This window comes from Marmota flaviventris, chromosome 16 (assembly GCF_047511675.1).
Source record: "Marmota flaviventris isolate mMarFla1 chromosome 16, mMarFla1.hap1, whole genome shotgun sequence".
NCBI classification, from domain to species: Eukaryota; Metazoa; Chordata; class Mammalia; order Rodentia; family Sciuridae; genus Marmota; species Marmota flaviventris.
Genome location: NC_092513.1, coordinates 39,700,359 through 39,726,224, shown reverse-complemented (window position 1 = coordinate 39,726,224; position 25,866 = coordinate 39,700,359). Strand labels below are relative to the sequence as shown.

General features: G+C 32.5%; 1 protein-coding gene across 5 annotated transcripts in view; it reads right to left on the bottom strand.

Moving 5' to 3' along the window:
• Positions 1-25,866, bottom strand: part of Trappc8 (trafficking protein particle complex subunit 8) — a 92,995-nt gene that overhangs the window by 54,609 nt on the left and 12,520 nt on the right. For 2 of the 5 annotated variants that reach the window (XM_027935682.3, XM_027935683.2), the window contains 10 exons: positions 22,978-23,067; positions 20,683-20,857; positions 17,841-17,994; positions 15,289-15,382; positions 14,347-14,606; positions 13,798-13,913; positions 12,886-13,036; positions 11,603-11,703; positions 7,931-8,036; positions 381-512 (listed from right to left, as the gene is read on the bottom strand). In XM_027935682.3, the coding sequence (XP_027791483.1) occupies positions 381-512; positions 7,931-8,036; positions 11,603-11,703; positions 12,886-13,036; positions 13,798-13,913; positions 14,347-14,606; positions 15,289-15,382; positions 17,841-17,994; positions 20,683-20,857; positions 22,978-23,067 (1,379 nt within the window). The remainder of the gene's footprint in view (positions 1-380; positions 513-7,930; positions 8,037-11,602; positions 11,704-12,885; positions 13,037-13,797; positions 13,914-14,346; positions 14,607-15,288; positions 15,383-17,840; positions 17,995-20,682; positions 20,858-22,977; positions 23,068-25,866) is intronic. The other 3 variants (XM_071602824.1, XM_027935684.2, XM_071602825.1) reach the window with 2 other exon arrangements.

Here is a 25,866-nt window from a genome sequence, read left to right as displayed (position 1 = left end):
ATAAAATAACAGGTTCAGAGAAGATAAGCAACTTGGCCAAAGTCAAACTGTGAACAGAATAAGATCTAAGCCCATATTTGTCTAAATCCAAACCCATACTTTTTTTTTTAAGTTGTAGATGGACATGATATCTTTATTTATTTATTTGTTTATTTTTATGTGGTGCTGAGGATCGAACCCAGGCCTCACACCTTCGAGGCAAGTGTTCTACCACTGAACTGTAGCTCCAGCCCCAAATGCTATACTTTTACCAACAGAGTAATTCAGAACAAAGTTTTATTTCAGCTTTTATGATTAATTTTAAATCATAAAAAATTGACAAATGACATGTTTTAAAATAAATAAATAGAACCTTTTCGTTTTAAAGAAAATACACTCACCTGTCCTGCTTTACTAAACCGATGGCCTGCCAATATCATATGAAATGCATATTTTCTAACCATGGGACTCTTCATGTTTATAAAGCAATGTGCTGCCTGTTCCAAAAGAAGTGCACTTCGAAGATCAGAATCCTATTGAATGTTTAGAAGAAACAATGGTTAGTTTCACAAAATTAAAAGATAACTGGTTAAAAAACAAACATTTACGCTCTTAGCAAATAGCATATCCAAAGTTTAACTTAAGAATATATGAGGACTGAGATAAAGGGGCAAATCAATTTTGTTTGTTTTCTTCCAAAAAGCACAAATTTCACTTAAAAAGCCAAAACCCAAAACTTTCACCATGAATTATTTTGCTTTGCGTAAGCAGATGCCTGATAATAATATGTACCATGTAACAAATCTCTGAAGAACTGTAATCTCTTCCCAAATGCCCCCAAAAAAGGGGCAGAAACTGGGAATCTTATACAGCTATACTGGTTAAATATAAAGTAAAATAACAAAAGCATAGAAAAAATGGACTTAGACCACTCTAATTTCTTCCAGAAATTAGTCTGTGACATGGCATATTTCTATCTATCCAAGATAAAAAAAGATACAAATGAATGTACACAGATTACAAAATAATCTTATCTACTATTTTATTCTCTGTAGTTTTCTTGTATTTAAAGGAATCCTCAATTTTTGCTATAATTTGAGAGGGTTAAATGACTGCTTTTCATTAAAAAGTCATGAAGATCTTCAAATAGTCTCTCTTCACCTACCAAACATACATTAGCAAATAGTACAACTCAAATCAGTTTCTGCTTCAACTGACCCTTACAAACACAATGACTACAAAAACTGCACACTATATTAACATAATCACTATATAAAAACAACCTTTTAAATAAGTCATCACTTTATAAAGAATTGAGAAAGTGCTGAAGGTTGCTGATTCAGTATCAACAACGTTTTCACCGAAACTTTCTCTAGGTTTTCAGCTAGTCTCAAGCTGAACTTACCATGCCCTTCCATGTGTTCTGCTGCCATTATTTTCCCCAGGGAAAGTTGAAAACAGAAAACATTGACTTTAAATGCAATAATTTAAACAAATTATAGTTACATCAAAAAGTGTTCACAGACCATTATTATAAACTAGCTCTGTAGCAATCCTAAAATATTAGAGTTTAAACACATTTAAGGAATCCACCTAGATTGTATTCAATAACTGGCAGCTATTATTACTTCAAACCCCTCATCAAAAAAACTAAACAATCAGATGTTTTCTCTAAGAAATTAATATCCAATCTATTAAGTAGAAAAATCAGAAATTGATTCTTAATCAGGAATGATTCTTAACAAAAAATTTGCATCAGAATGACTTGGGGTATCTTGGGAATAAATTTTATTTTAAGGAAAATCATTACTTTAAAAGAATTATTAAAATATATTTTTTCAAAGATTTTTTTTTTTTAGGGGGGTGAGGGTGCTACTGGGGATTTAACCCAGTGGCACTTAACCACTGAGCCATATGCCCAGTCCTTTTATTTATTTATTTATCTATCTATTTATTTTTATTTTGAGACAGGGTCTCACTAAGTTGCTTAAGGCCTCGCTAAGTTGCTTAAGGCCTCACTAAGTTGCTGAGGCTGGCCTGGAACTTGTGATCCTCCTGCCTCAGCCTCCCAAGTAGCTGGGATTACAGGCGTGCACCACCATGCCCGGCTAAAGAATGTTTAAAGAAAACAGTGAATGTCTTTCTTTCCCATCCCATGCTTTATCTCATTTGCCAGAGATAACAACTATTCATAGCTTTAGTGTGTGTGTATCTTTCTCCATATATGTATATGTATATGTATATGCCTAATATATATATTTTTAAAACTACACATTTTTAATACATATTTGGGTTCATTCACTTAATATCATGGACATCTTTCCAAAACATCTACATCTCTCATGTCTTTTAAATCTACACTGTATTCTATTATATAAATGTGCCATAACTTAATATAGCCCCAATTATTATTTCATTTTGTTACTAAAAAATAATTAATAAGTATCTTTATAAAAACATTTTGATTAATTATTCAAACATTTTTACTAGATCGATTTCTGGAAGTAGAACCACTAAGTTTATGAAAGCCATGCATATATTTCAAATTTGGACCAATGCAGCCAAACTGCTACCAAAAAAAGTGTACCATTATATACTCTCATCAACAAGAGTTCACATTTTCACTTCACTAAGTCAAAAACTCTTTCTAAAAATTTTTGTCTAATAAAAGAAAAATGACACCTCTGCTCCTTAACATATATTCCTATAATAGTAAGGCTATTAATCATTTTATACATTTAGGGAGCCTTGGTATTTTTCCTGTGCATTGCCTGTTAATATCTTTTTGTAAATGGATTTTCATATTTGTCACAGCCCTTTGGATACTTATCAATTTTAGTCTTTTATCATACATTTTACAAATATTATTTCCCAGTTTTAACAAGAAAGAGTTTACTCTTTTGTAGTAAAGTGCACTATTTCTGCTTTTTATAGTTTCAAGATATTGCATCAAACTAAGAAAGGATATTATCACTACCAGATTTTTAAAAATGTTCTCTTAGTATTTTCTTCAAGATAAATAACATGTGTGTTGTGTATCTTTTGTATTATACTGGTTTCTTTTTTATATGTTATCATATAAAAAACAAATAGGAATCCAACCAAAATAGCTTGTCTGATGTCACAATACCATTTATAAATAACCTAGCTTTCTCCACTGATTTTTAAATGATATCTTAAATCATATGCAGTACGAAATTCCAATCCTATACCATAATGTGTCTATTCCTATCAAATGTAAACAGTTTTAACTTCTGTAGCCTCATTAATACATTCTAATATCTAGAAGATGTAATTCCCTCTAATTAACATTTTTATTTCAGAACTTTGTTTAGGTTTCAACAGTTTCACAGTTTTTCTTTAAGTTCTATATGTTTATTCTTAACATATGAATATGTGCACAGAAAGCATAAATATATATACCTATTTTTAATTTCCTATAAAGCCTCATTTGCAAAAGTAGGACAGACAAGAATCCTGTTCATTATAAATAAATAAGGAATATGCCCTAGGTGTCCGTGATGGTTTTTAGATGATTCTAATATATAATCCAGTTGAGAACTAGCAATAATAAACCCAAGAATTCTCAAATTTAACACTCAAAAACTAACCAATTCAAGACAGACCTGCAAGTCCACATCAGATATTAATTTAGCTGAAACAAAATTTTGACTCTTACATTCAACAGACTATTGACTAAGAAAGAATCAGTTTGCAATGCTGAATACCCTACTTTCATATCTCACTTTAGCTCTAGTCTTCATTAGCTTCTCTTATAGTGACACCCAAAACAGTAAAAACATTGTTCTGAAAAGATAAAATGGGCCTAAAAAAAAGTCTGTCGTTGATATTGATGGATGAGAAATCAAAGGATTTTTACAAAGGATGATTTTATCTAGAAAGTGGAGGCTTTGAATGAATTGAAAAATAAAGTTTTAAAATAGTTCATATCTGTAAGACTAGCATATGTGCAATATAAGGAACTAAGAAAAAGAAACCTGTGATATCATTTTGGCAAGAATTTCAGCGTAGGAAAATTTTGCCACAGTCAAGAGATAATTTTAACAAAATCTGAAAAGGCAACAGTAACTTAAAATATGAGGATATGTATTGAAAAAAAAAATCTGAAGCATAGACTTTATTATAGTTGGAATGTATCCCCCATCTCCTTAAGTTCACATGTTGAAAATTTAATACTTGCTACAACAGTGATATGATGTGGAACCTAATAAAAATGGTCATTCAGTCACAAGAGGCCCTATAAATGAATTAATGTCATTATCACAGGTATGGGTGACTGGGAAATTAGATTCGTCATAAAAGTGAATTCAGCCCTCTCTTTTCCTCTTGCTCCCATACTCCCTTGCCTTTCTGCTTTTCACCTTGGAATGAGGCAGCAGGAAGACCCTCACCAGGTACCAGTGCCACAAACTTCCCTTTTTCCAGAACCATAAGCCAAATAAACTCATACTGTTTATAAATTACCTAGTCTATGGTATTATTATAGCAACTTTAAAAGAGACTAAAAAAAAGACCTCAATAAATATTTCCATAAAACCAGTTGAGGGCTAAAGCTGTGGCTCAGTAGTAGAGCGCTCACCTAGCACGTGCGAGGGTGCTGGGGTTTAATCCTCAGCACCACATAAAAATAAAAACAAAAAATAAAGGTATTGTGTCCAACTACAACTAAAAAATATATTAAAAAAAAGTTGATAAAGGCATCTGTTGCAGCTACTGCATAGAATCAAATTTCAAACACATAATGGATCTAATATTTTAAGTTTTTTTTTCTTCACATAATTGTGAAGTTACTGGGAAGGTACTATCAGCTGATCAATTTCCAACAGGAACAGTTGCTTCCAAGATGAAAAAAACTTATTTAAAAAAAACTTCTGCCAGGCATGGTGGCACATGCCTGTAATCCCATGTCTCCTGACGCTGAGACATGAGAATCACTAGTTCAAAGCCAGCCTCAGCAATGGTGGGGTGCTAAGCAACTCAGTGAGACCCAGTCTCTAAATAAAATACAAAATAGGGCTGGGAATGTGACTCAGTGGCCAAGCACCCCCGAGTTCAATCCTCGGCACCCTCCCAAAAAACTTTCATTACTATGTCTAAAACTGGTTTATCATATTTAAATGTAGTTCGGAATATATAGTTCAGTAGTAAGCACTTCCCTGGCACGTGTGAAGCCTTGGGTTCAATCCCCAGTGCCACACAAACACAAAAAAAGTAAGATATTTAAATGTAGTGACAAATAGTAGGAATGTCTCAAAATACCAAATTTGGATATATTATGCTACATGGTGGTAAACGTGATTTTTTTTTTCCCCATTAGACTAGGCTGTGCACTGCCATTCTGAGAATCCCAAAGCATAAAACAATAATCTGTCCATAAATTTGCAGTTCTAAAAAAATCAACTCAAAGCATAACTTTTTCACCCAGTCTTATAGCTGTCATTTGGTACTGGCAAAAATTTAGGGAACACAATTCAATTATATCAACAGTATATGATTATATTCTCTATTCTTGAGACAAGTATGTTTTTCAAGATATAATATAGCCTTTCTAGTTAATAAAATACACACAGATAGCAAAGTGTGCCATTACATAAATTACTAGTTAAGATTTAATATTAATTTTATACACATTATGCCTAGTAATCTTTATTTTTGTCACAAAAAAAATATGAGAACTATAGCAGAACAAGCCACTGTAAATCACAACTTCTGGCAAAATGCATCAAAGTACCTGCTCCCACCCACTACCCTACAGCAGTAAATGACAGTGATACATTTTCTAGACTTTCATGACAAAATAAATCAAATGGTTGAGAAAAAAAATTGAAAACAAGAGTTGAAGAGAACAACAGAAAATAACAAGGCTAAAATGCAGGCAGAAGAATTTACTCTAAAGAAATTTTATTTAGCAGGGCACAGTGGAGCACGCCTATAATCCCAGAGGCTCAAGAGGCTGAGATAGGAGAATCGTGAGTTCAAAGCCAGCTTCAGCAATGGAGAGGCATTAATAAGCAACTCAGTAAGACTCTGTCTCTAAATAAAATACAAAAAAGGACTGGGGGCATGGCTCAGTGGTCAAGTACCCCTGACTGAGTTCAACCCCCCGGTACCAAAAAAAGAAATTTTATTTACATATGCAGGTAGAAAGGCAATTAAAAACATTTAAGCAAGAAAAAAAATTCTATTCAAGCTCCTGGACCATTAATTTTTATATTCACTGATATCCCTAGTGTGAAAAACACAGCAACACATTCAAACCCCTCTTCTTAGAAAGGACTTACTAATTCAGGTGAGCAAACATTTGTAGAGTACCATGTGCCAAGACAAGTGTTAGTTACCAGGGATAAAAATATAGAGGGCAGCCCAATTCCCTGCCGTCAAGCAGCTAACAGCTTAGATATAACTTCCAATATAATACAACAGAACAAGCCAAGTTTTATAGCACTATGTGAGAGAGCAGAAAGGAGACCTATGGTAGTGGGAAAGACTATCTGAAAGACATGACTAATAAAGGACTAATGAAGAACAAGTAAATTTAGTAAAGCAAAAGGAAAAAAGTCCTAGTCCAGATAAAAGATATTAAGGATGAGAACTAGGACTTGGAGGAGTAGGAGATTAGTAAACCATTTTGAGATAAAATCAAAAATATATTTAAGAAAATGAAACATCCCCCCACCCACCCACACACACCACTGTGTTACTAACAGGAAGCATGAATACAGGAGTACTTCAAGCAGTTTCTGCTAGAACAAACAGAGTTTGCTGGTGATAACATCAGATATGAAATTTCAAATTTAGGGCTGAGATGACAGTTCACTGGTAAAGTATTGACCTAGACTGCAAGCCTACAAGAGGCCCTGGGTTCTGTTCCCAGTTCTGCATCAAAACACACACACAGAAACACACACACACACACAAACACACAAAAAAAATTTTTGAATTTCTTGATATTTTAACTTAAGATGTCTTGAAAACATTTAAGTAGATATGTCATTTTTAAAGTGGCCAAAATAATCTAAAATTCAAGAAGTCAGGATTTGGAATAGGTTGAGCGTGAAAATCACAACTGTGAATAAGATTGTCCTAAAACTGTATAGAGTGAAAACAGAACAGTGATAATTTAAGGGGTAAAATACATATTTGATTATGTTCCTTTGTTCTTGAGTATTCTACAAAATGTCTTTAACCATACCTACAAAAGAATACTACCGTTCTTTACACATCTATGGTGAAAGCAATTCAATAATTCTATTGTATAACCTTCAATAGCAACTATAAATGGGTTACATTTCTCAGTTTTGAAATATTCATAATAAAATTTTATAAACGATTAAGATGATTTTCTTTAAAAGTTCATACTAGCCGGGTGCGGTGGCACATGCCTATAATCCCAGCGATTCAAGAGGCTGAGGTAGGAGAATCACAAGTTCCAAGCCAGCCTCGGCAACTTAGTGAGGCCCTAAGCAACTCAGTGAGACCCTGTTTCAAAATAAAAAATAAAAAGGCCTGGGAATGTGGTTCCGTAGTGAAACGCCCCTGGGTTCAATCCCCAGAACCAAAAAAAAATTCATACTAATTGTAAACAAGATTGAAAATTCTTCAGTGGCTATTGTTTTAAAGTTGAAGAATGATGCACATACATGTTGTTTTAAAAACCATTACATATAAGATAGAACCTAAGTCATAGGAGATGCCCAATACATATTTGTGGTTAATAATAATATAGTGTGGAGTTAAAATGTCTAAATAAAATAAATTCAATTTATAAAAATTATACTTAAAATTAATTCAACAAATAACTTAAAAAGCTATGTTATAAATCCCAAAAGGATGCTGCTCCTAATTTTATGTTTTGTACACCTTCTCATGAAAAAAGATACATGCTTACAAAATAATGTATATTAAATCAAATGTTACACAGTTTCAGTACCTCACTAGTCAACCGTATTAGGAGAGCTGCAGCTTCTGAATATTTGCTTTGGCTTTTTAGAATTTCGGCACTAAGCAATACACATCTTTCAGCCAATACCATATTCCTAAAGAAAAATGAGAAAAATATAATCAGCAATAACAATACCTTAGCACATCAAAGTTAACATATTCAGCAAAATATTACAATTATAAACTTTGAGTAAAAACAGTCTACATCCTTATTACCCACATATCAAAAAAGTGTTAAAAAAAATACAGAAAATTCCCATAACTCATCTAACTTTTATTAATCACAAATTTTTGTAGTAAGAATACAATGCAAAATTACCATTCCTGTGGGTAAAAAAGCTAGAATTTACTTGGTAACTATGAATGAATAGCCAGTTAACAAAAACTGATTTGAACACAAAAGAATATAAGCATGTCAACAATATTTTTTGTTGTTGTTGTTGTTTTTGGTTTTTTTGGTTCTCACTGCAAACTCTAGTTACTTCTGTTTCATTTTCTGGCTACTTATAGGACTATTTAGACATTTTCCTTATGGTAGTACCACCATAATGTGTTTAAACTGGAGACAGCGAAGGACCAGAGTTGCCTGAGTGATCCGAGTCAAACTTTTTTTTTTTTTTTTTTTGGTAAAAATACCTCATCAGTTGGTTTTTCTTTGTGGACTTCTATATCAGAAATCTAGAATTAGATTATTCATTTTCAAAAACAATAAACTAAATGAAAACATTTTTTCTGTGAAATGACAAGGCTGAGTACTTCTTTGGAAAATAACAGCAAAAGATTTTTCTTTTAACTTCTATTCCTTATATCAGAATTTTACTTGACTTTAAAATAACAACCAAAGATTATTAACTCAAACCCACTATGGAATGCCACTGTGAACAATATTTTTAGAATAAAATTTACTAGTCTCAAATTATTTGTGGTGATCTGTCAAACTTTCTACAAAATATAATTTTTTATATATAGGGTTAGAATTTATAAATACCTAAGATTATTAATAAGTAAAAAAGACTTAGGGCTGGGGATGTGGCTCAAGCGGTAGCGCGCTCGCCTGGCATGCGTGCGGCCCAGGTTCGATCCTCAGCACCATGTACAAACAAAGATGTTGTGTCCGCCAAAAACTAAAAAATAAATATTAAAAATTCTCTCTCTCTCACCTCTCTCTTTAAAAAAAAAAAAAAAAAAAAGACTTAATTTCTATTTACCAGTATTGCTCATATATAATACTTAGTTTTCTTAAATAAATTTTATAAAATCTCTCAGGTCTTAACACTATTATTTTTATTTATTTTTTATTTCTTACCCATTTTGCCAATGGCTACAAGTCCAGGACTTTATTAAAATAATCTGTCAATTCAAGCAATTTTTTTTAATTTGCACACACACAAAAAAAAGCAAAACAAAACATTGTATCAGCAGAGTGAAGTGCTGAGAATTCAAATATTTCTAGGACACAATTCTATATTAAAAGTAGAAACTGATACAAAAGAGAATAAACAGACAATAACTGATTTTTATTGTGTTTTGAGGAGAGAGAAGGATGGCTTCATGAAAGAAAAAAATTAAGGGTAGGGGGTATACCTCAGTAATACAGCACATGCCTTTTTTGGGGGGAGGAAGGTACTGAGGATTGAACTAGGGGAACTCGACCACTGAGCCCATGTCCCCAGCCCTATTTTGTATTTTATTTATAGAGACAGGGTTTTAGTTGCTTAGCACCTTGCTGTTGCTGAGGCTGGCTTTGAACTAGCAATCCTACTGCCTCAACATACCGAAACACTGGGATTATAGGTGTGCACCAGCACATGCTTTTACCCTGGGTTTAATCCCCAGTAGCCAAAAGAAAAAAATTCAAGAAAAGTCTTATAAGAGAAATAGAATCTCATCAATTCAAAAGTGGAACACAGAATTCTAAGAGGGCACTGCAATGCTAAATATTGTGCTGACTGTATTTGAAGAAAATTTATTTACATTTTAATATTTCCAAGATCAGGGAGCTTCTTAAAATTGCTACATGTAATTGATACAATGTTTCTAATTTATCCCAACTACTAAACTGCTGACAAATCTTATCAATTATGACAATTTAGAATGAGGATTATAAGGTAAATAATGCATAACAGTAAATAGGGATTCAGAAACACATATAGACTGCTGTGGAAAGGATTGCCAACATTTATCTAGGTCACTACACAGTCTTTTCTTTTGCGGAATTCTACATGCGTATCTCCACAAGTTCTATACTTCATAAAGACAAGGAAGATCTTTTCAGAGAACAAATATTCAACCTTCTTGAAACTTTCACTATTCTGGTTTCTCTGGTAGTTCACTGTACTAGTTCTGCCTTTAGAATCTCTCCTCTCAATCCCTTTTAGTAGTTCCTTTTTCACAGGGCTACAATATCTTCTGCTAAAATCTATAAATATGTTATTGAATAGATTATAATGTATAAAAGGTAGGATTTGATAGTGGTTCTACCACTAATTAGCTTTATACCCTTGGGTAAATTAAATTTTTGAAGTTTCCATTTCCTTGTTTATAAAGCAGAAATAACACCATAGGTTTGTTTTAATGATTAAATGAAGTGTAAATTACTTGGACATAGTGAGTTGAGGTACCAAACACTCAATTAAACATTAACTTTTAAAAAAATAGGAATGTTGCTATATTGTACACATATTGCTATTACAATTACTACTTCTACTTGATAAACATTATAGGACTCAAAATGGCTTTCATATCTCTCTCTTCCCCAATGCATCCATTCTACAACAGAAAAATAAAGGAGCTAGGGTGTAGCTCAGTTGTAGAATGTTTGCCTAAAATGAGCAAGCAAGGCCCTGGGTTTGATCCCCAGCACTACAAGGAAAAGAAATGTCAGATTGATCATTCTGAAAAATAACTTTTATAATGTCAAGGCTCTACTCAATAATCTCCCATTTACTACTATATACATCTTAATTACAGCTTAAGAATAATCATAATAAATGATAAACCCTCCTCACACTAATTTATATCAAACCCTTTTTCCAAATTTATCAGTCAACACTTTCCAAATATATAATTGCTTTGACCTAGACAGAGCTCTATATCCTTTCACTAATAATGATGCAACCACAACATTATTTCTAAAAATCACAATTCCAGACATGCCTTTATGGCTATCACATCCCAACTACCTTTCTTTCAAATTCTACTCATCAAATATCCCAAGAAACCTCCTCTCACCACTTTTGGGCTTGTTCATAATCTCCTTCTAATAATACTGTGTATTCAAAATACTTTAAATAGTACTGTGCATTCAAAATACTTTTCATCTCCACCACCCACCTCTACCCTACCATGGACTGTTACTTAACTCTTAATTAATAAGGAAAATTCAAAATAGGTATGTTCAGAAATGTCCCTACAATATAATGCACCCTCAATATAACATAAGCTAAACATTCTTAATCAAAACCAAATAGGAAAGACGTAGTAATAAAATATTAATTTTTTTCACCTCAATTTGTCTCACTACATTAACTTGAGAGTCTAAAGCATGAAAAACAAAAAGAACTATTTATAATTAAAAATATAAATGTCAAAATATAAATTTTTTAAAAAACTATTACATTTACCTCTAAATGGGCAAAATATAAATATTATAGTCACCTACCTGCAGATATCCCTATATGTTTGAATTGCTGTATCCATGTAATGAGCAGGGTATGGCCTGGGCGCTCCTGGTTGAAGAAAAGCTGACACTGCTGCCATTTCCTAAGGGAGAAGACAAAATGTATACCATTTCAAAAGGAGAAAAAGTCTTATAATTTAGCATTCAGGAAGCTCAAAAATTAGAATGAAATTTATTAGAATTTCTTATTGTACATATAAATAAATTGCATAGCTTAAAGCAGACTCAAAAAATATATTTATATGCTTTCATCTTAAAATTCTCCAGTCAAATTCAAGTCTTTAATTAAATATTTAAATGAGATTTCCAAGAAGACCTAGTTAACTTTGGTTTTTGGTGTAAATAAAACAACAAGTGAACTTAGCTTAAGATTTCAGGTACACCTCCTCCCAGTTTTTCCAAGAGCACAGAACAGACCAATGATGGAATTATACAAAGACAATATAGTCATGCATCATTTAATGGCAAGGATACGTTTTGAGAAATTGCACTCACGTGTTTCCTTATACTATGGGCAGCATAATGGGTTTACAATACTACTAGGTGGTATAATTTTTTAAAGCAATATGCTTATATGACACCAACATAGTACACTTAAACCTTGTTGTGCAACGTATGACTGTATCTTTTTTCCAATTTTATCTATTATCTGATAAATATTACCTCTAAGCTATTTAAATAGAGATAGCAGCTATATGAAAGAAATAGATTAGCAGTAAAAAATAAAGGCATGTCTACTATAACATGATATATGCATACCTGAAAATAACTGGGGTTGTACAAGCGGCCCTAAGAGTAATAAACCTCAGAAAAATATGGTTAGGACAGTCCTTCTGAGGCCTATTCATCTGTGTAATCAAAGCACTAGCAAAATTGTTTAATGGCATGTTGGAGGGTGACCTACATAATCTAGAAAGGCAGCTTAGCATGACTGGAGGTCATCTTGGGGAATATAAAAAATACCAACATGTAAATCCTGGCAGAGATGGAGACAAAGAAAAGGACCTCCTAACAGGCAAAACTACTATGTAGGGTGAACATGGGAAAAAGTGTAGTCTGCACTGAGCCCAATGCTATGCAAGGCTAGAGGTGTACTTCTCTGGAGAGGAAGTCTGTATACATCAAAATATAGGCATTTAGTTTTTATTTTCTTAAAATGCAAACAAGGGCTGGGGACGTAGCTCAGTGGTAAAGCGCTTGTCTAAAATGTATGAGGCCCTGGGTTAAATTCCCCACAAAGCAAAAATAAAAAAATAAATACCAACCAAGGCACCAGCTGCATAAAGCATTGCTTGATCATTAAGAAAATCCTTCTTTGCAGTATGATAGCAACTGTAAGCCAAATCATAATGTTGCACCAAAAAACATAAGTCAGCCATTTTTCTGATTTGAAGTTCTGGTGCTTCAGGTGGATACCTGCATATACAATAAAAAAAAAAAATGTATATATATATATATATATATATATATATATATATATGTATAATTTATTATATTATTTATTTATTACGCTCAACTCCATTAAATATAAAATGTATAACAAGCTATTCGACTATCCAGAATATGAAGAAAACTGATTCTCTTTAACAAGAATTCTTTCCCAAAGAAGAGTGTCAAGTTTCAGAACTACCTGGAAACAAAAAGTTACTTTATTTAATTTATAACTGTGGGAACTTCTTAACAGCAGGCAAGTATTTTCTCCATGATAAAGTTATGAAGTGAATAAAATGGTTAATTCCAGGAATTACATCAGGAAAAATAATTAAAATCCAAATGGATTAATTTTATTCTCCCTTAAAACAAGATTTTTTATAAAACAAAATTTGCTAAATATGTGCCATGTGTTAGAATCATAGACTACAACCTTTAAGATACAAAAGGGTTATTAATGAATATGTAATCTAATTCCATCTTCATGCAAATAGGGAAGGAAACAGTCTCAAAACAAAGTGACTTTCCCAGTTATCTTTAGAGTTTATTTTTAGATGTCCAAATTACATATTTTTTAAAATTAAATAACTAACTTACAGTCACTGCTCTTATCTACCTGAATGTTTGACACTGTGAAACTAAGAAACTATGAAGGTAGTTATTGTTTGCATGACAACACATAATCAAACACTAGACAAAGTTAAAACAAAAAACAGGAAAGACTAAAACAGCAATATTTTACTCACAGCAACCCAGATGTATTTTTCAGCTCATTAATGCTCTTTTCTGGAACTTTACTGCCACTAAACCATTTTTTAGTTGCAGAAAATAGAGATCGACTCAAACCTTTTCTTGATATTAGCTAAGAAAAAAGATTAAATATGTTGACAAATAAGGATTTAATATTTTTTTGTTTACATACAAAAAAATTTTTAAATAACCTTTAAAAAGCTTTAGTAGTGGGTAAATAATGATTATAATAACACTGATTTTTTTCTTTAAACTACCTAAAGAGCTAGGAATGTAGCTCAGTGGTAGAGCATTTGCCTAGCACAAATGAGGCCCTGGGTCCAGTTCTCAGGACCACACACACAAACTAATATGATGGTAAAAAACTGAAAATGAATAAGTTTCTTCTAGGACTGAATAGAGTTTCATCACTGATAGGAATTTCAGTAAGTACTAACAATGGCCTACTGCAAAACAAAAATCTTAAAATTCTTTAAATAATTTATATTACATTCTTTAGTATTTACTTAAATTTGAAAAATAAAATCCAAAAAGTTAAGTGTTACCTGATCATTTAATTGCCGAATTGTTTTCTCTATATGTGGCAAAAGGCCCCGAAATGTAAACTCTTGTATAAATTGTCGAATTCTATCATGATCGGTAAGTGTTAAACATGCACCATGAATTATTCCAGTATTTGCTTTCTTTGTTTCATGTAATGATGAAGCAGATTTTACATGATCTGGGCCATCAATGCTGTTAGAAGGGTCACTGGATTGGTCCAATTGAAGTGGGTGAGCTCTAAAGTTATTTGGTAAGCCATCTACTGAAAAAAAAAAAAAAAAATCTTTCTTTTACTCTCAGAATGCAAGAGAAAATGGGAAAACTACTACCCCACTCTGCTAAATTTAAAAAAGAAAAAAAAAAAACCAGAAAAATGGAACCCTACAATCTCTCCATACACCTTAGACGTCTAAGATTAACATTTAATGGTTAATCGTTAACATTTTCACCCCTACATTTAAAGGGTTTGAGCTTATACTTGCTACATGTAATAGAAATTTAAGAATTCAGGTAAATTGGGAAATAAAGAAAAATAGTTTTAAATTAATATAAAGAATTATTTTAAAATATCACAACTAAGCCATAAGAAAAATTACAACAAAAAATATTTAGAGCTATTATTACCAAAACTGTAATTAAAAATACAGAAATACAGCTCTCAAAATCATTTAAATTGGGGAAATAATTAATGTCGTACATCACATCTTCCCTTGCTTTCCACGAATATTGTTTTTAAAAAAACTGATATATTATTCTTATAAAACAAACTTTAAAGGTCAAAAATCAAACTCAAAGGATTCAATAAACACTTCAGAAGAAAAGCTAACCTGATCATTATCTTTTTGTTTTACAAAAATTTCCCCATCTTTTATCTATAAAGGTTAGCATGCTTTGACAACAATATGTTTTCTATCAAAAGAGTATATCAAGAAGTATATCAAGACCTTTGACTTCGTTATCTAATCCATCCAATGAAAGCAAGTTACTATCAGAATTCTTATTTGAAGTTATAGTACAAGGGCCATCTTCATATGATTCCTAGCAAAATAAAATAAAACAGCATTAACAATCATTTTATCATGTTTAAGATACCACCAAATCCATCAACAAGTATGATTACTCTGCTAACCACTGGCTTCATATGAACTATTTGTCTTTTCTTCTAGTCCTCTAAATTTCTACCTTCTTCCATGTTCTTTTGTTGTTATTGTTTGTTTGTTTTTGCAGGACTGGGAACTGATCCCAGGACCTCAATCAAGCTGGACAACTATCTTACGACTGAGCTACATTCCTCAACTCTATTTTTATTTTATTTTGAAATAGTTGCCCAGGCTGGCCTTGAACTTGTGATCCCCTCAAGTAGCTGTGATTACAGGCATGCACCACCATACCCAGCCTTATGTATTTTATTCTAACACTCTAATCCACTTAACTCCTTAATTAAGAATTAAGTAACAGTCCAGGATGGGGTGGGGGTGGATGGTGGAGATAAAAAGTATTTTGAATACACAGTACTATTAGAATTAACCCCCTATAAGGAGATTATGAACAAGCCCAGAAGTGGTGAGAGGTTTCTTGGAATATCTGATGAGTAGAATTTGAAAGAAAGGTAGTTGGGATGTGATAGCCATAAAGGCATTTCTGATAAAGTTTTAAATTCTTCACCACTCAATTTACTAGTCTAATTCTTCTGAATTTAAATGACCTCTATCTCAATTTATTTATATGTGATATATACATATATACACATTTGAATATACACAGATATTTATATAGGTATATACGAATGTCTATGAATCTAAAGGAATGATGGCAAGGAATGGACTACTAGAGTCAGGGGGCAAAAAGACAAAGGAGTATAAAATCTCCTAAGTCATGTTCACAATGCTAGCATGTTTGAGTGGATTATGAATATATTCAAGTGTTTTGAAAAAATATCAAATGCAAAGTACACTGGTACAAAATTCACTGGTACAAAGGCACTGCTTTCTCAGTCAACAAAGAAAAATTAAAATACACAAGCTACTCCATGAGAACAGTAAATATGAAATTATTCTGAGTGCCACACTTTGAGGAAAATATGTAAACTATAATTTCTTAAGGAAACTATCTGAAACAACCTCTTGAGAAAGACCAAAAAACTGGGTATAGTTAGTCTAGAAAAATATAAAAGGGGACAGAGAGCTATCCTTCTACATTTTGAAAGCTTACAATGAAAAACTGATATGCCCCCCACAAAAGGACCAATGTGAACAAACAGTGAAAATGTTAGGTTGACCCTCAACTTCAAGCTGTTCTGAAATACAACTGGTTACTTAAGGAGATAGGAAGTGCTATCAGTACTTCATAGATTTAAAGGAAATTATAACATGGATCGGAGATTGATACCTCTGTCTTCCATTAAAAGTTCTCAAACAGGACAACTTGATTTACATTTCCCTTTACATGGCTAAACTCTAAATCAAAACTTTCAGTATTGTTTCTATTCTGAGGATGGCCCTGAAAGGCTATTTTTAAAACTCAAAACTTGTTAACATACAACTGGTTCTTTTTTGCCTAAAGAATTTTCCCCAACATATCTCAAAGAAGGTTAGCAATCATTTCAATATTTAAATGAGTAAAATATTGGAATAGCACAATGTCTAGACTAAAAATTTCATATTATATAAACAACTTAAATAAATCTTTAAACAATATTCAATTAGAAGATCAATACTCAATTAGAAGATCAATACTTCATTTTATAATTGATGTCTTTAAAATAATGTCACATAAAGAGCACAAAATACAGCTTATTTTCCTTCTAAACAACAACAAAAAAAATTTTATTATCTACCTAAGCAAAGGAACTTGCATTTCCCTATTACCAAGGGCATACAACTGTAAACTTAGATGTTTGAAAACACTTAAAACCTTACTCCTATCCACTTTGGTCAAAAGACAATTAATTAAGTCCAGGACTATAGATTAAGAAAGGAGTGAGGGAAGAAAAATAACACTTCCTAAAAATTCAGAAGAAAATGAAACCAAAGGAAAGCTCAGAAGGAAAAGCCCACCCAACTAAAAGGCATGAGCTCCGAAATCCAAAAGAACATCATGTTGAAAATGTAGACAGCAACCCCAGAGCATGTGGATGATAACTGTGAGTATTTACAATAAATTTAATGGACAAGTAAAAAATTCTATTATATTCATGTCTAGCCAATCTAATTCAGTTTTCATTGTATAATTCATTTTTAATCTTTTAAGAAAAAAGAGCAATTAACACTATTATACACCTGAGAAGAGTTGCAGTTGGTTAAAAACAGCTTTTGAATCTGATTTAAAAGCTCACAGCGGATAGCCAGATTCCACGAAATAAATATTAGTAACTGTACCAGTTTAAAAAAAAAACATAAAAAATCCTACATTTATACTATTATGTCATAAAACTGAAATACAACTTTTGTGGTTTGCTTCATTATTATTATTGTTGTTGTTGTTGTTTTACATATACCTGGTTTTGAATACTACTTTTCTGGAGATACTGACTCCAAGGATCTGGTATCTGTTCATCTGATGCTCGATTTGACGTTCGAGAATTAATTTTAAGCAAATAGCAACCCTGAGTTCCATATTTCTGTTTCATTTCTTCATAAATTGATTCAGCTCTGAAATTAAAAAAAAAAAAAAGAAAAAATTTAAGAAAAAAGAAAAAGCATCATAGTAACTAGGGAGCAGACTTTAGATAAAAGATCTTAATATAAAAATAATACTCAAAAAAAGGCAAAACAAAATTAGGATTAAATAGTAAAGTGGAGTTACCAAAGTAGGTTCCATGGAGTAAAAAGTCTGTTATTCAAAAGAAATATATTCCTGTTACTCAAAAGAAAATCTAGGTGATCAAACTAGTTTGGGGAAACTATAAAAAAAAAAAAAAAAAAAAAAGAATTTCCTTACAAGAATCCACCTCTGAGCTTTCTATGAGACAATACACGCTATCATTTACCAACCCAGCTTAAACTCATAAACCAGCAGTGCTTCCTTTCAATGAGGGGACTAGTCTTCAGGGAATAGAACCTGAAGGAATTCTCTGAGAACATTTTTCAACAAACCAAAGTGCTAACATAGAAAATTAGCTGGGCACAGTGGCACATGCCTATAATCTCCACTACTTCAGGGAGGCTACATCAGGAAGATCGCAAATTTGAGGCCAACCTCAGCAATTTAGCAAGATCCTACCTCAAAATAAAGAATTAAAAGGATTGGGGATGGAGTTCAGAGGTGAACTGCCCGGGTTCAATCCAGCAGGGGCAGTAGCGATGGGGGGGGATCGACCTCCAAAATCTTACAAAACAGGACACAGTTCAGAAGAAGTAGAAGAAAACAAGGCATTTATTACATAAAATCCACCTATTTTTCTTACAAAATTTATAGCTGATGAATCCATGAGCTGTTTCTCAGATGCGACAAAATAAATTCTGATTACATACCTTAAAAAAACTAAATATACTAGTGTACTAGGTTGCTCTCGCAGGTAAGATAATTCAAGTCAAATTATAAAATGGCCTAAGAAGCAAATAGTAGGGCTGGGGATGTGGCTCAAGCGGTAGCGCGCTCGCCTGGCACGCGTGCGGCCCGGGTTCGATCCTCAGCACCACATACAAACAATGATGTTGTGTCTGCCAAAAACTGAAAAATAAATATTAAAATTCTCTCTCTCCTCCCTCTCTCTCTCTCTCTCTCTCTCTAAAAAAAAGCAGCAGCAAATAGTACAAACTATGGGAAATGAACTTTTGGGTCCACAAGGCTAAACCAGTTAAAATGGGTGTTTTTCAGTCAATCAGCTATCCTGGGAGTGGAACCAAAAAAAAAAAAAACCTGAATTATTCAATTGCAAATGCTGATATTACACAAAACAAGCCGAGCAAACAACTAAATCATATCATACTCTATAAAGTCTAAATTAATAAAATTAATTAAAATTTATATAAATATATGTATATACATACTCAAGTTCAATAAATCAAACTCCAGCTCACTGTACCAATGATACCACTAAAAATAAAACCACTGATCTAATTACTTCAATGACTACTTAAATATCCTTATAACCACCATTTAATATATAAGATATAAACCCTACAGAACTCATAGAAACTAATTTTAATAGAAAGTTCAAATTATTACTATGTAAATAATATTCTTTATCCAATAAGGCTACAGACATTTCCAAAAATTCTAAAGACAATCCTCAAAGTAATTCTGTGGTTCTATTGAGTTTAATTTATTTTAAAAATGAGGCAAAGGATGTAGCCCAGTGTAAAACATGTGCTTAGCATACCAAAGATCCTAGGTTCAATACCCAACACTCAATGAATAATGGTTTGTGGTAAGAAATTATTATAAAATTAGATATCCTAAATGGTACCGAAGTATCAAAATAACAGGGGCTGGGGTCATGGCTTAGTGGTACAGCACTTACACTGGAATAATAAAACAACAGATTAATTTGATCCACACCTTGAAAAAAAGACCAAAATAAACTACAAATAAAATAATAAATAAACTGCTTTTAATATTTATTTTTCAAGAATTTATTTTTTTAATACAACTGATTCATGAATCCCAGAGGTAGAAGTATTACTGCAAATCGCTAATAATGAATATTAAAGGAAACTTAAAAAAAATGCTTGAATTTTTGTTGTTGTTTTGTTTTTTGGTATTGAGGACTGAACCCAGAGGCACTTTATCAATGAGCTACATTCCCAGTCCTTTTAATGTTTTATTTTGAGACACAGTCTCCACAAGATGTTGAGGGTCTCACTAAATTGCTGAGGCTGGCCTCGAACTTGTGATCCTCCTATCTCACCCTCCCAAGTCACTGAGATTACAGGCGTGCGCCACCACACCTGGCTGTTTGGATGTTTTTGAGAATGTGAAGAAAACCAAGGCTGGACAAGAGAGGAAACAGTGAAAACCGAGGTGCCTATAATAGCAGGCAGTGAAAAGTTAAAGGCAAAACTGGGACAGGGAAAAGAAATGAGAAATAATTTTACATAATGTAAGAAATAACAATTACGGTCTACTGGTATAGAACCTCAAGTGTTTTATATACAAAGACTATGTAAGAGATAGCTATTGAAGAGAGTTTGGGTAAATATATGAAAGCTACATTAAATGATTCAGTTGTTGGATGTTAACTCCAGAAAAAAGATAAAACTAATTCTATTATTAATAAATTTATACTACAACAAATTTTTACTTTTTATGTAAAAAATAAATCCAAAACTTAAACAAGCCATGTCCAAATTAATGTTAAATCATTAAATAAGAAAAAAATTAAAAATAAAACTTACCTCTGTTCATCTCCTGCGCTTACATCATGTAAAAGTACATAATATTTGAGTGTATTTGGTATAAACCACTTAGGGTAGGAATAATCATTGTTGTGCTGAATCCGATGCTGCTCTTGTGACAATTTTGAAAACTGTTCCATAGGTTCAACTTCATTAGATGATGCTACCAACATACCTTGTAAACCATATTATTAAGGTAATTATCACTTATTGCACAATATGATCATCTTATTAAGATAAACTTTAAGGAGATATTTCCCAACCAGAAAAAAATATGATTTCATAGATTTTCACTGCAAGCACAAAATAATTTCTCCAAGTCTTCAAAGTTCTAAATCTTAAAGATTTTTTGTTCAGAGTTTTTAGGTTATTTACATGTTCAATAGGAAATTCCTAAAATAGACAATATCAAAATTATGTAACTATCAACATAATGACAGATTCTTGTACATCATGCTTATCTCCATTCTGCCTCAGTGCAATTTCATCCACTCAAAGTGGATCAAGGACCTAGGAATTAAACCAGAGATACTGCGTCTATTAGAAGAAAAAGTAGGCCTAAATCTCCATCATGTCGGATTAGGCCCCAACTTCCTTAATAAGAATCCTATAGCACAAGAATTAATATCAAGAATCAATAAATGAGATGGATTCAAACTAAAAAGCTTCTTCTCAGCAAAAGAAACAATCAGTGAGGTGAACAGAGAGCCTACTAATTGGGAACAAATTCTTACCACATGCACGTCAGAGCACTAATCTCTAGAATACATAAAGAATCAAAAATCTTAACACGAAAAAACCAAATAACGCAATCAATAAATGGGCCATGGAACTGAACAGACACTTCTCAGAATATGATATACAATCAATAAATAAATATATGAAAACATGTTCAACATCTCTAGCAATTAGAGAAATGCAAATCAAAAATACTCCAATCATCTCACTCCAGTCAAAATGGCAGCTATTAGGAATATAAACAACAATAAGTGTTGGCGAGGATGTGGGGGAAAAGGCACACTCATACATTGATGGTGCAGCCAATATGGAAAGCAGTATGGAGAATCCTTGGAAAACCTGGAATGGAACCACCATTTGACCCAGCTATCCCACTCCTAGGTCTATATCCAAAGGACTTAAAAACAGCAAACTACAGGGACACAGCCACATCAATGTTTTTAGCAGCACAATTCACAATAGCTAAACTGTGGAACCAACCTAGATGCCCTTCAGTATATGAAGATAAAGAAATTGTAGTATATATACACAATGGAATGTTACTGAGCAATAAAAGAATGAAATCATGGCATTTGCAGGTAAATGGATGGATCTGGAGAATATAATGCTAAGTGAAATTAGCCAATCCCCAAAAAACAAGTCCTGAATGATTTCACAGATTTAAGGATGCTGATTCATAATACACTGGGGAGATAGAGGGGGATGGGAGGATTAAATGAACTCTAGATAGGGCAAAGGGGAAAATGGGCGGGAGGGGAAGGGAGGAGCCATAGGGGTAGGAAAGATGGTGGAATGCGATGGTCATCATTACCCTAAGTACATGTATGAAGACACGAAGGATGTGACTCTACTTTGTGTAAAACCAGAGATACAAAAAATTGTGCTCTATATGTGTAATATGAATTGTAATGCATGCTATTGTCTTATATAACAAATTAAAATTTTTAAAAAATTTAATTAAGCACAATATACACAAGTTAGAAAAATAATAAGCAATATGTCTTATAATCAAAATAAATCAAAAACTAATTTATTATAGCAATTATACATCAAGTATGCCATTTAACAAAATAACAATAACAAAAACTTGATATATCATCAATAAAAAATAATTTATCACTGGACACAGTGATACACACCTATAATCCTAGCGACTTGGAAGATTGAGGCAGAAGGACTGCAAGTTCAAGGCCAGTCTGAACAACTTAGTAAGACCCTCAGCAACTTAGGAGACTCTGTTACAAAAAAATTTTAAAGAACTAGAGATGTAGCTCAGTGGTAAATATCCCTGGGTTTGAGGCCCAGTACCAAAAATAATAATTATTATTTTTATAAATGTTAATACTAATTACTATTTATCAGCCTGGGAATACACCGCAGTAGTAGAATGCCTGCCTAGCATGCTCCAGGCCCTGAGTTCAGTACCCAGTACTGCCAAAAATAATAATAATTTCTGTACTCCATATAACCTTTCAATAATTTTGCCTTCATTCAATTATTTCTGAGAGTAATAACTTCCATAATATTTGATTTTAAGAGAATTGAAGTAAAGGATACATGCTAAATAGTGGTTCAGAAATTCATGATCTGATGCTGGCATCGACTGAAGAAAGGTTTCTCTATAAGACTCAAACCATGGAGTAGTAGCTAAAATTAACAATATATAAAGTTAGAATTCCTCAGTAAAATCAGTTCACAACAAATGAAATTTCAATTCCATATTCTTAAAAGATATTTAAAAATGATAATTTTATCATTAAGCAAGCATTTTCATCTGTCCCTTAAAATACATATCACGTATACATATACACACACACACATATTGAGTCATTCACCCTAATATATTCATACATTAGAGTATATGTATTTGCAAAAATAAAATCGAGTTATTCTCAAACCTCCACAATGTTCCCACTACCCACTTACCTATTAATGCTCTAATATAACTTATGTGAATAAAAATATTTCAGAACCAAAGTTCAGTGTTACTAATCACACTGTCATAAGCAGATCCTACTCATAAACAATACTTTAGAGCACTGGTTCTCAATTGATTTTAACCCCTGAGAAAACATCTGGCAGAGTCTGGAGGTATTTCTGGTTGTTACAACTGGAGGGGGGGGGGGCGGGGTGGTGCCTACTGGCCTCTACAGAAAGAAGTAAGGAAAATGAAAACATTTTACAATGCACAGGACAAGGTTATCCCCCGACAAAGAATTATCTGGCTCAAAATGTCAATATTGGTGTGGTAGATAAACTCTAGAATTTGATTCTTTGAGAAAGATTACAATAAAGCTTCTTCAAAGGGAATTTCAAAGGATACTTACCTTATCAAATACAAAGCTGAGTATTTTCATTTTTTGTATAATTGTATATAACATGATTCTTGGAGTGCCAACTCTTTCTTGTTCCATTCTAATCACTTTATATTACATCTAGTCTTTTTTCATTTGAACTTATTTGGCTTTATGAGGCTAAAGCAGATTACCTGAATCACAGTTTCACTAAAAAGAAATTCTATTTTTACTACATGTGCTGAATAACAAACCTCGCATTCTCTTTGTTTTCATCTTAACTTTTGAAACACAGCAAATATGTTTTCAGCTTATAATACCAATGACTGGAGGGTTAAAGAAAAAAGTTAAATGACTGGAGGGTTGAAGAAAAAAGCCATACATTTTGACCAAACAGTGTACCTGGTGCCAAATATACAAAAATTTAATTCCAACAAATACAATGTGAGAACAACACATATATTGTAGTCTGATTAGGAGGCATATTATTATAACAATTTCATGTTCTCTACTATAAAAGAGGAAAAATATCCCTACAAATAGTATATCTATACCCAAAAAATGACAAAAAAATGGAGAATGAGTGACAGACTAGTATCTATTCACAATAGAAAACCAATGTTCTCACTAATAACATATCCTGTCAATAAGTCAAAAATAGTTTCTGCCTCAAAATTAACATTATATTTTCATTTAGTACCAATAGCAAGAAAAAGAGACAATAAAACTGGTTAAATAAGAAGGTTTCTCCACAAATATGGTTAAGTGACTACAGATTTGTATATATTTTAATTATCATTCTCTTTACCTTCTTGCATCATTGTTGCTTAAACTTAAATTATAGACACACTGTCATGAGAAGGAATACATTTTATAGTGGGGATTGAGAGTTCTAAATAAACAAAATAGATCTTTCAAAACAGCTATTCATCATAACATTACCTGTAATAACAAAAATACTAGAAAACCCTCATGTCATCAGGAGGAGAGAGGTTATATAAACTATGGTACAACCATTAAAAAGCACACTTAAGCAACTGTGGGAAAAGTGGAAGGTCTCTCTGTGCTGCAACTAAGTGCTCACTTAAATATATTAAGTTTTAAATTAAAAAAATAAGAGAAAAGTATGCACTTTTGTGTAAGAAAAGGAAGAAAACAAAGAGCAATACATGTATTTATTTACATTTAAAAAATAACAGAAGAATAAATCTAATACATATGTGCTAAGGTTGTAACTCAGTGGTAGAGTGCTTGCCTAGCATTCATGAAGCCCTGAGTTCAACCCTCAGTACCACCAAAGCCAACAAAACAAAACAAACAAACAAAAAAAAACTAATACAATTAATTATCTGTACAGGACAGGAAGAAGAAAAAGAAAGGAGAAGATGAGAAAGGGAAAAGAACATAGACTAGACCTCCTATACACTGTTTTATAGCTTTGACTTTGAAACCATGGAAATGTATATAGAATTTAAAGTTAAATCAAAAAGAAAAACCAAGCACAGATACAAGTTCTTGAATCAATAATTTTCTATATACTGATGCAAAAAGATACTGGGTACTCAACTAAGGATGTGAGAAGCAAAGGAATAATTTAAAATTATATACGGCAGAAATGAGCTTTCATCCTTAAGATAGGCCACAGTCAGGTTAATAAGGCAAATTTTTCTTTCAGCCATATATCCCCCTAAAGGGCTGTGAAGATGTATACACTGTGGTTCTTTTGTCCTCCTTTAATTTTGCTAAATGCTAATAAATCAAGGGCATCATTCTGTTTTTATAATTGTTCAAATGACGTTTTATTTTTTTGTTTGTTTGTTTGTCTGTTTGTTTTGCAGAAAGTGGGGGGGGGGGGTGATACCTTAAAAACTGTTCATGTTAACAGGAGACTGTAATACTTAGTGCCAATTTCTTCTCCTTAAAAAAAAAAAAAATTCTCTAGTATTTATTTGGAGATAAAAATCACTATTTTGCATACCCTTTCCATCTCTGTATGTTCTTTATTAGAAACTGAAAGAGCAACCCTGTTATCCTACTAAAGTTTCTCTGTGCAGAAAGTACTTTGTCTTGGTAAAGAAGGGTAGTATATTTTTCCTTTTCAAAAATAAGACACAGTTCAAAATCACTATTCAAGGACAAAACCTGGATTTAG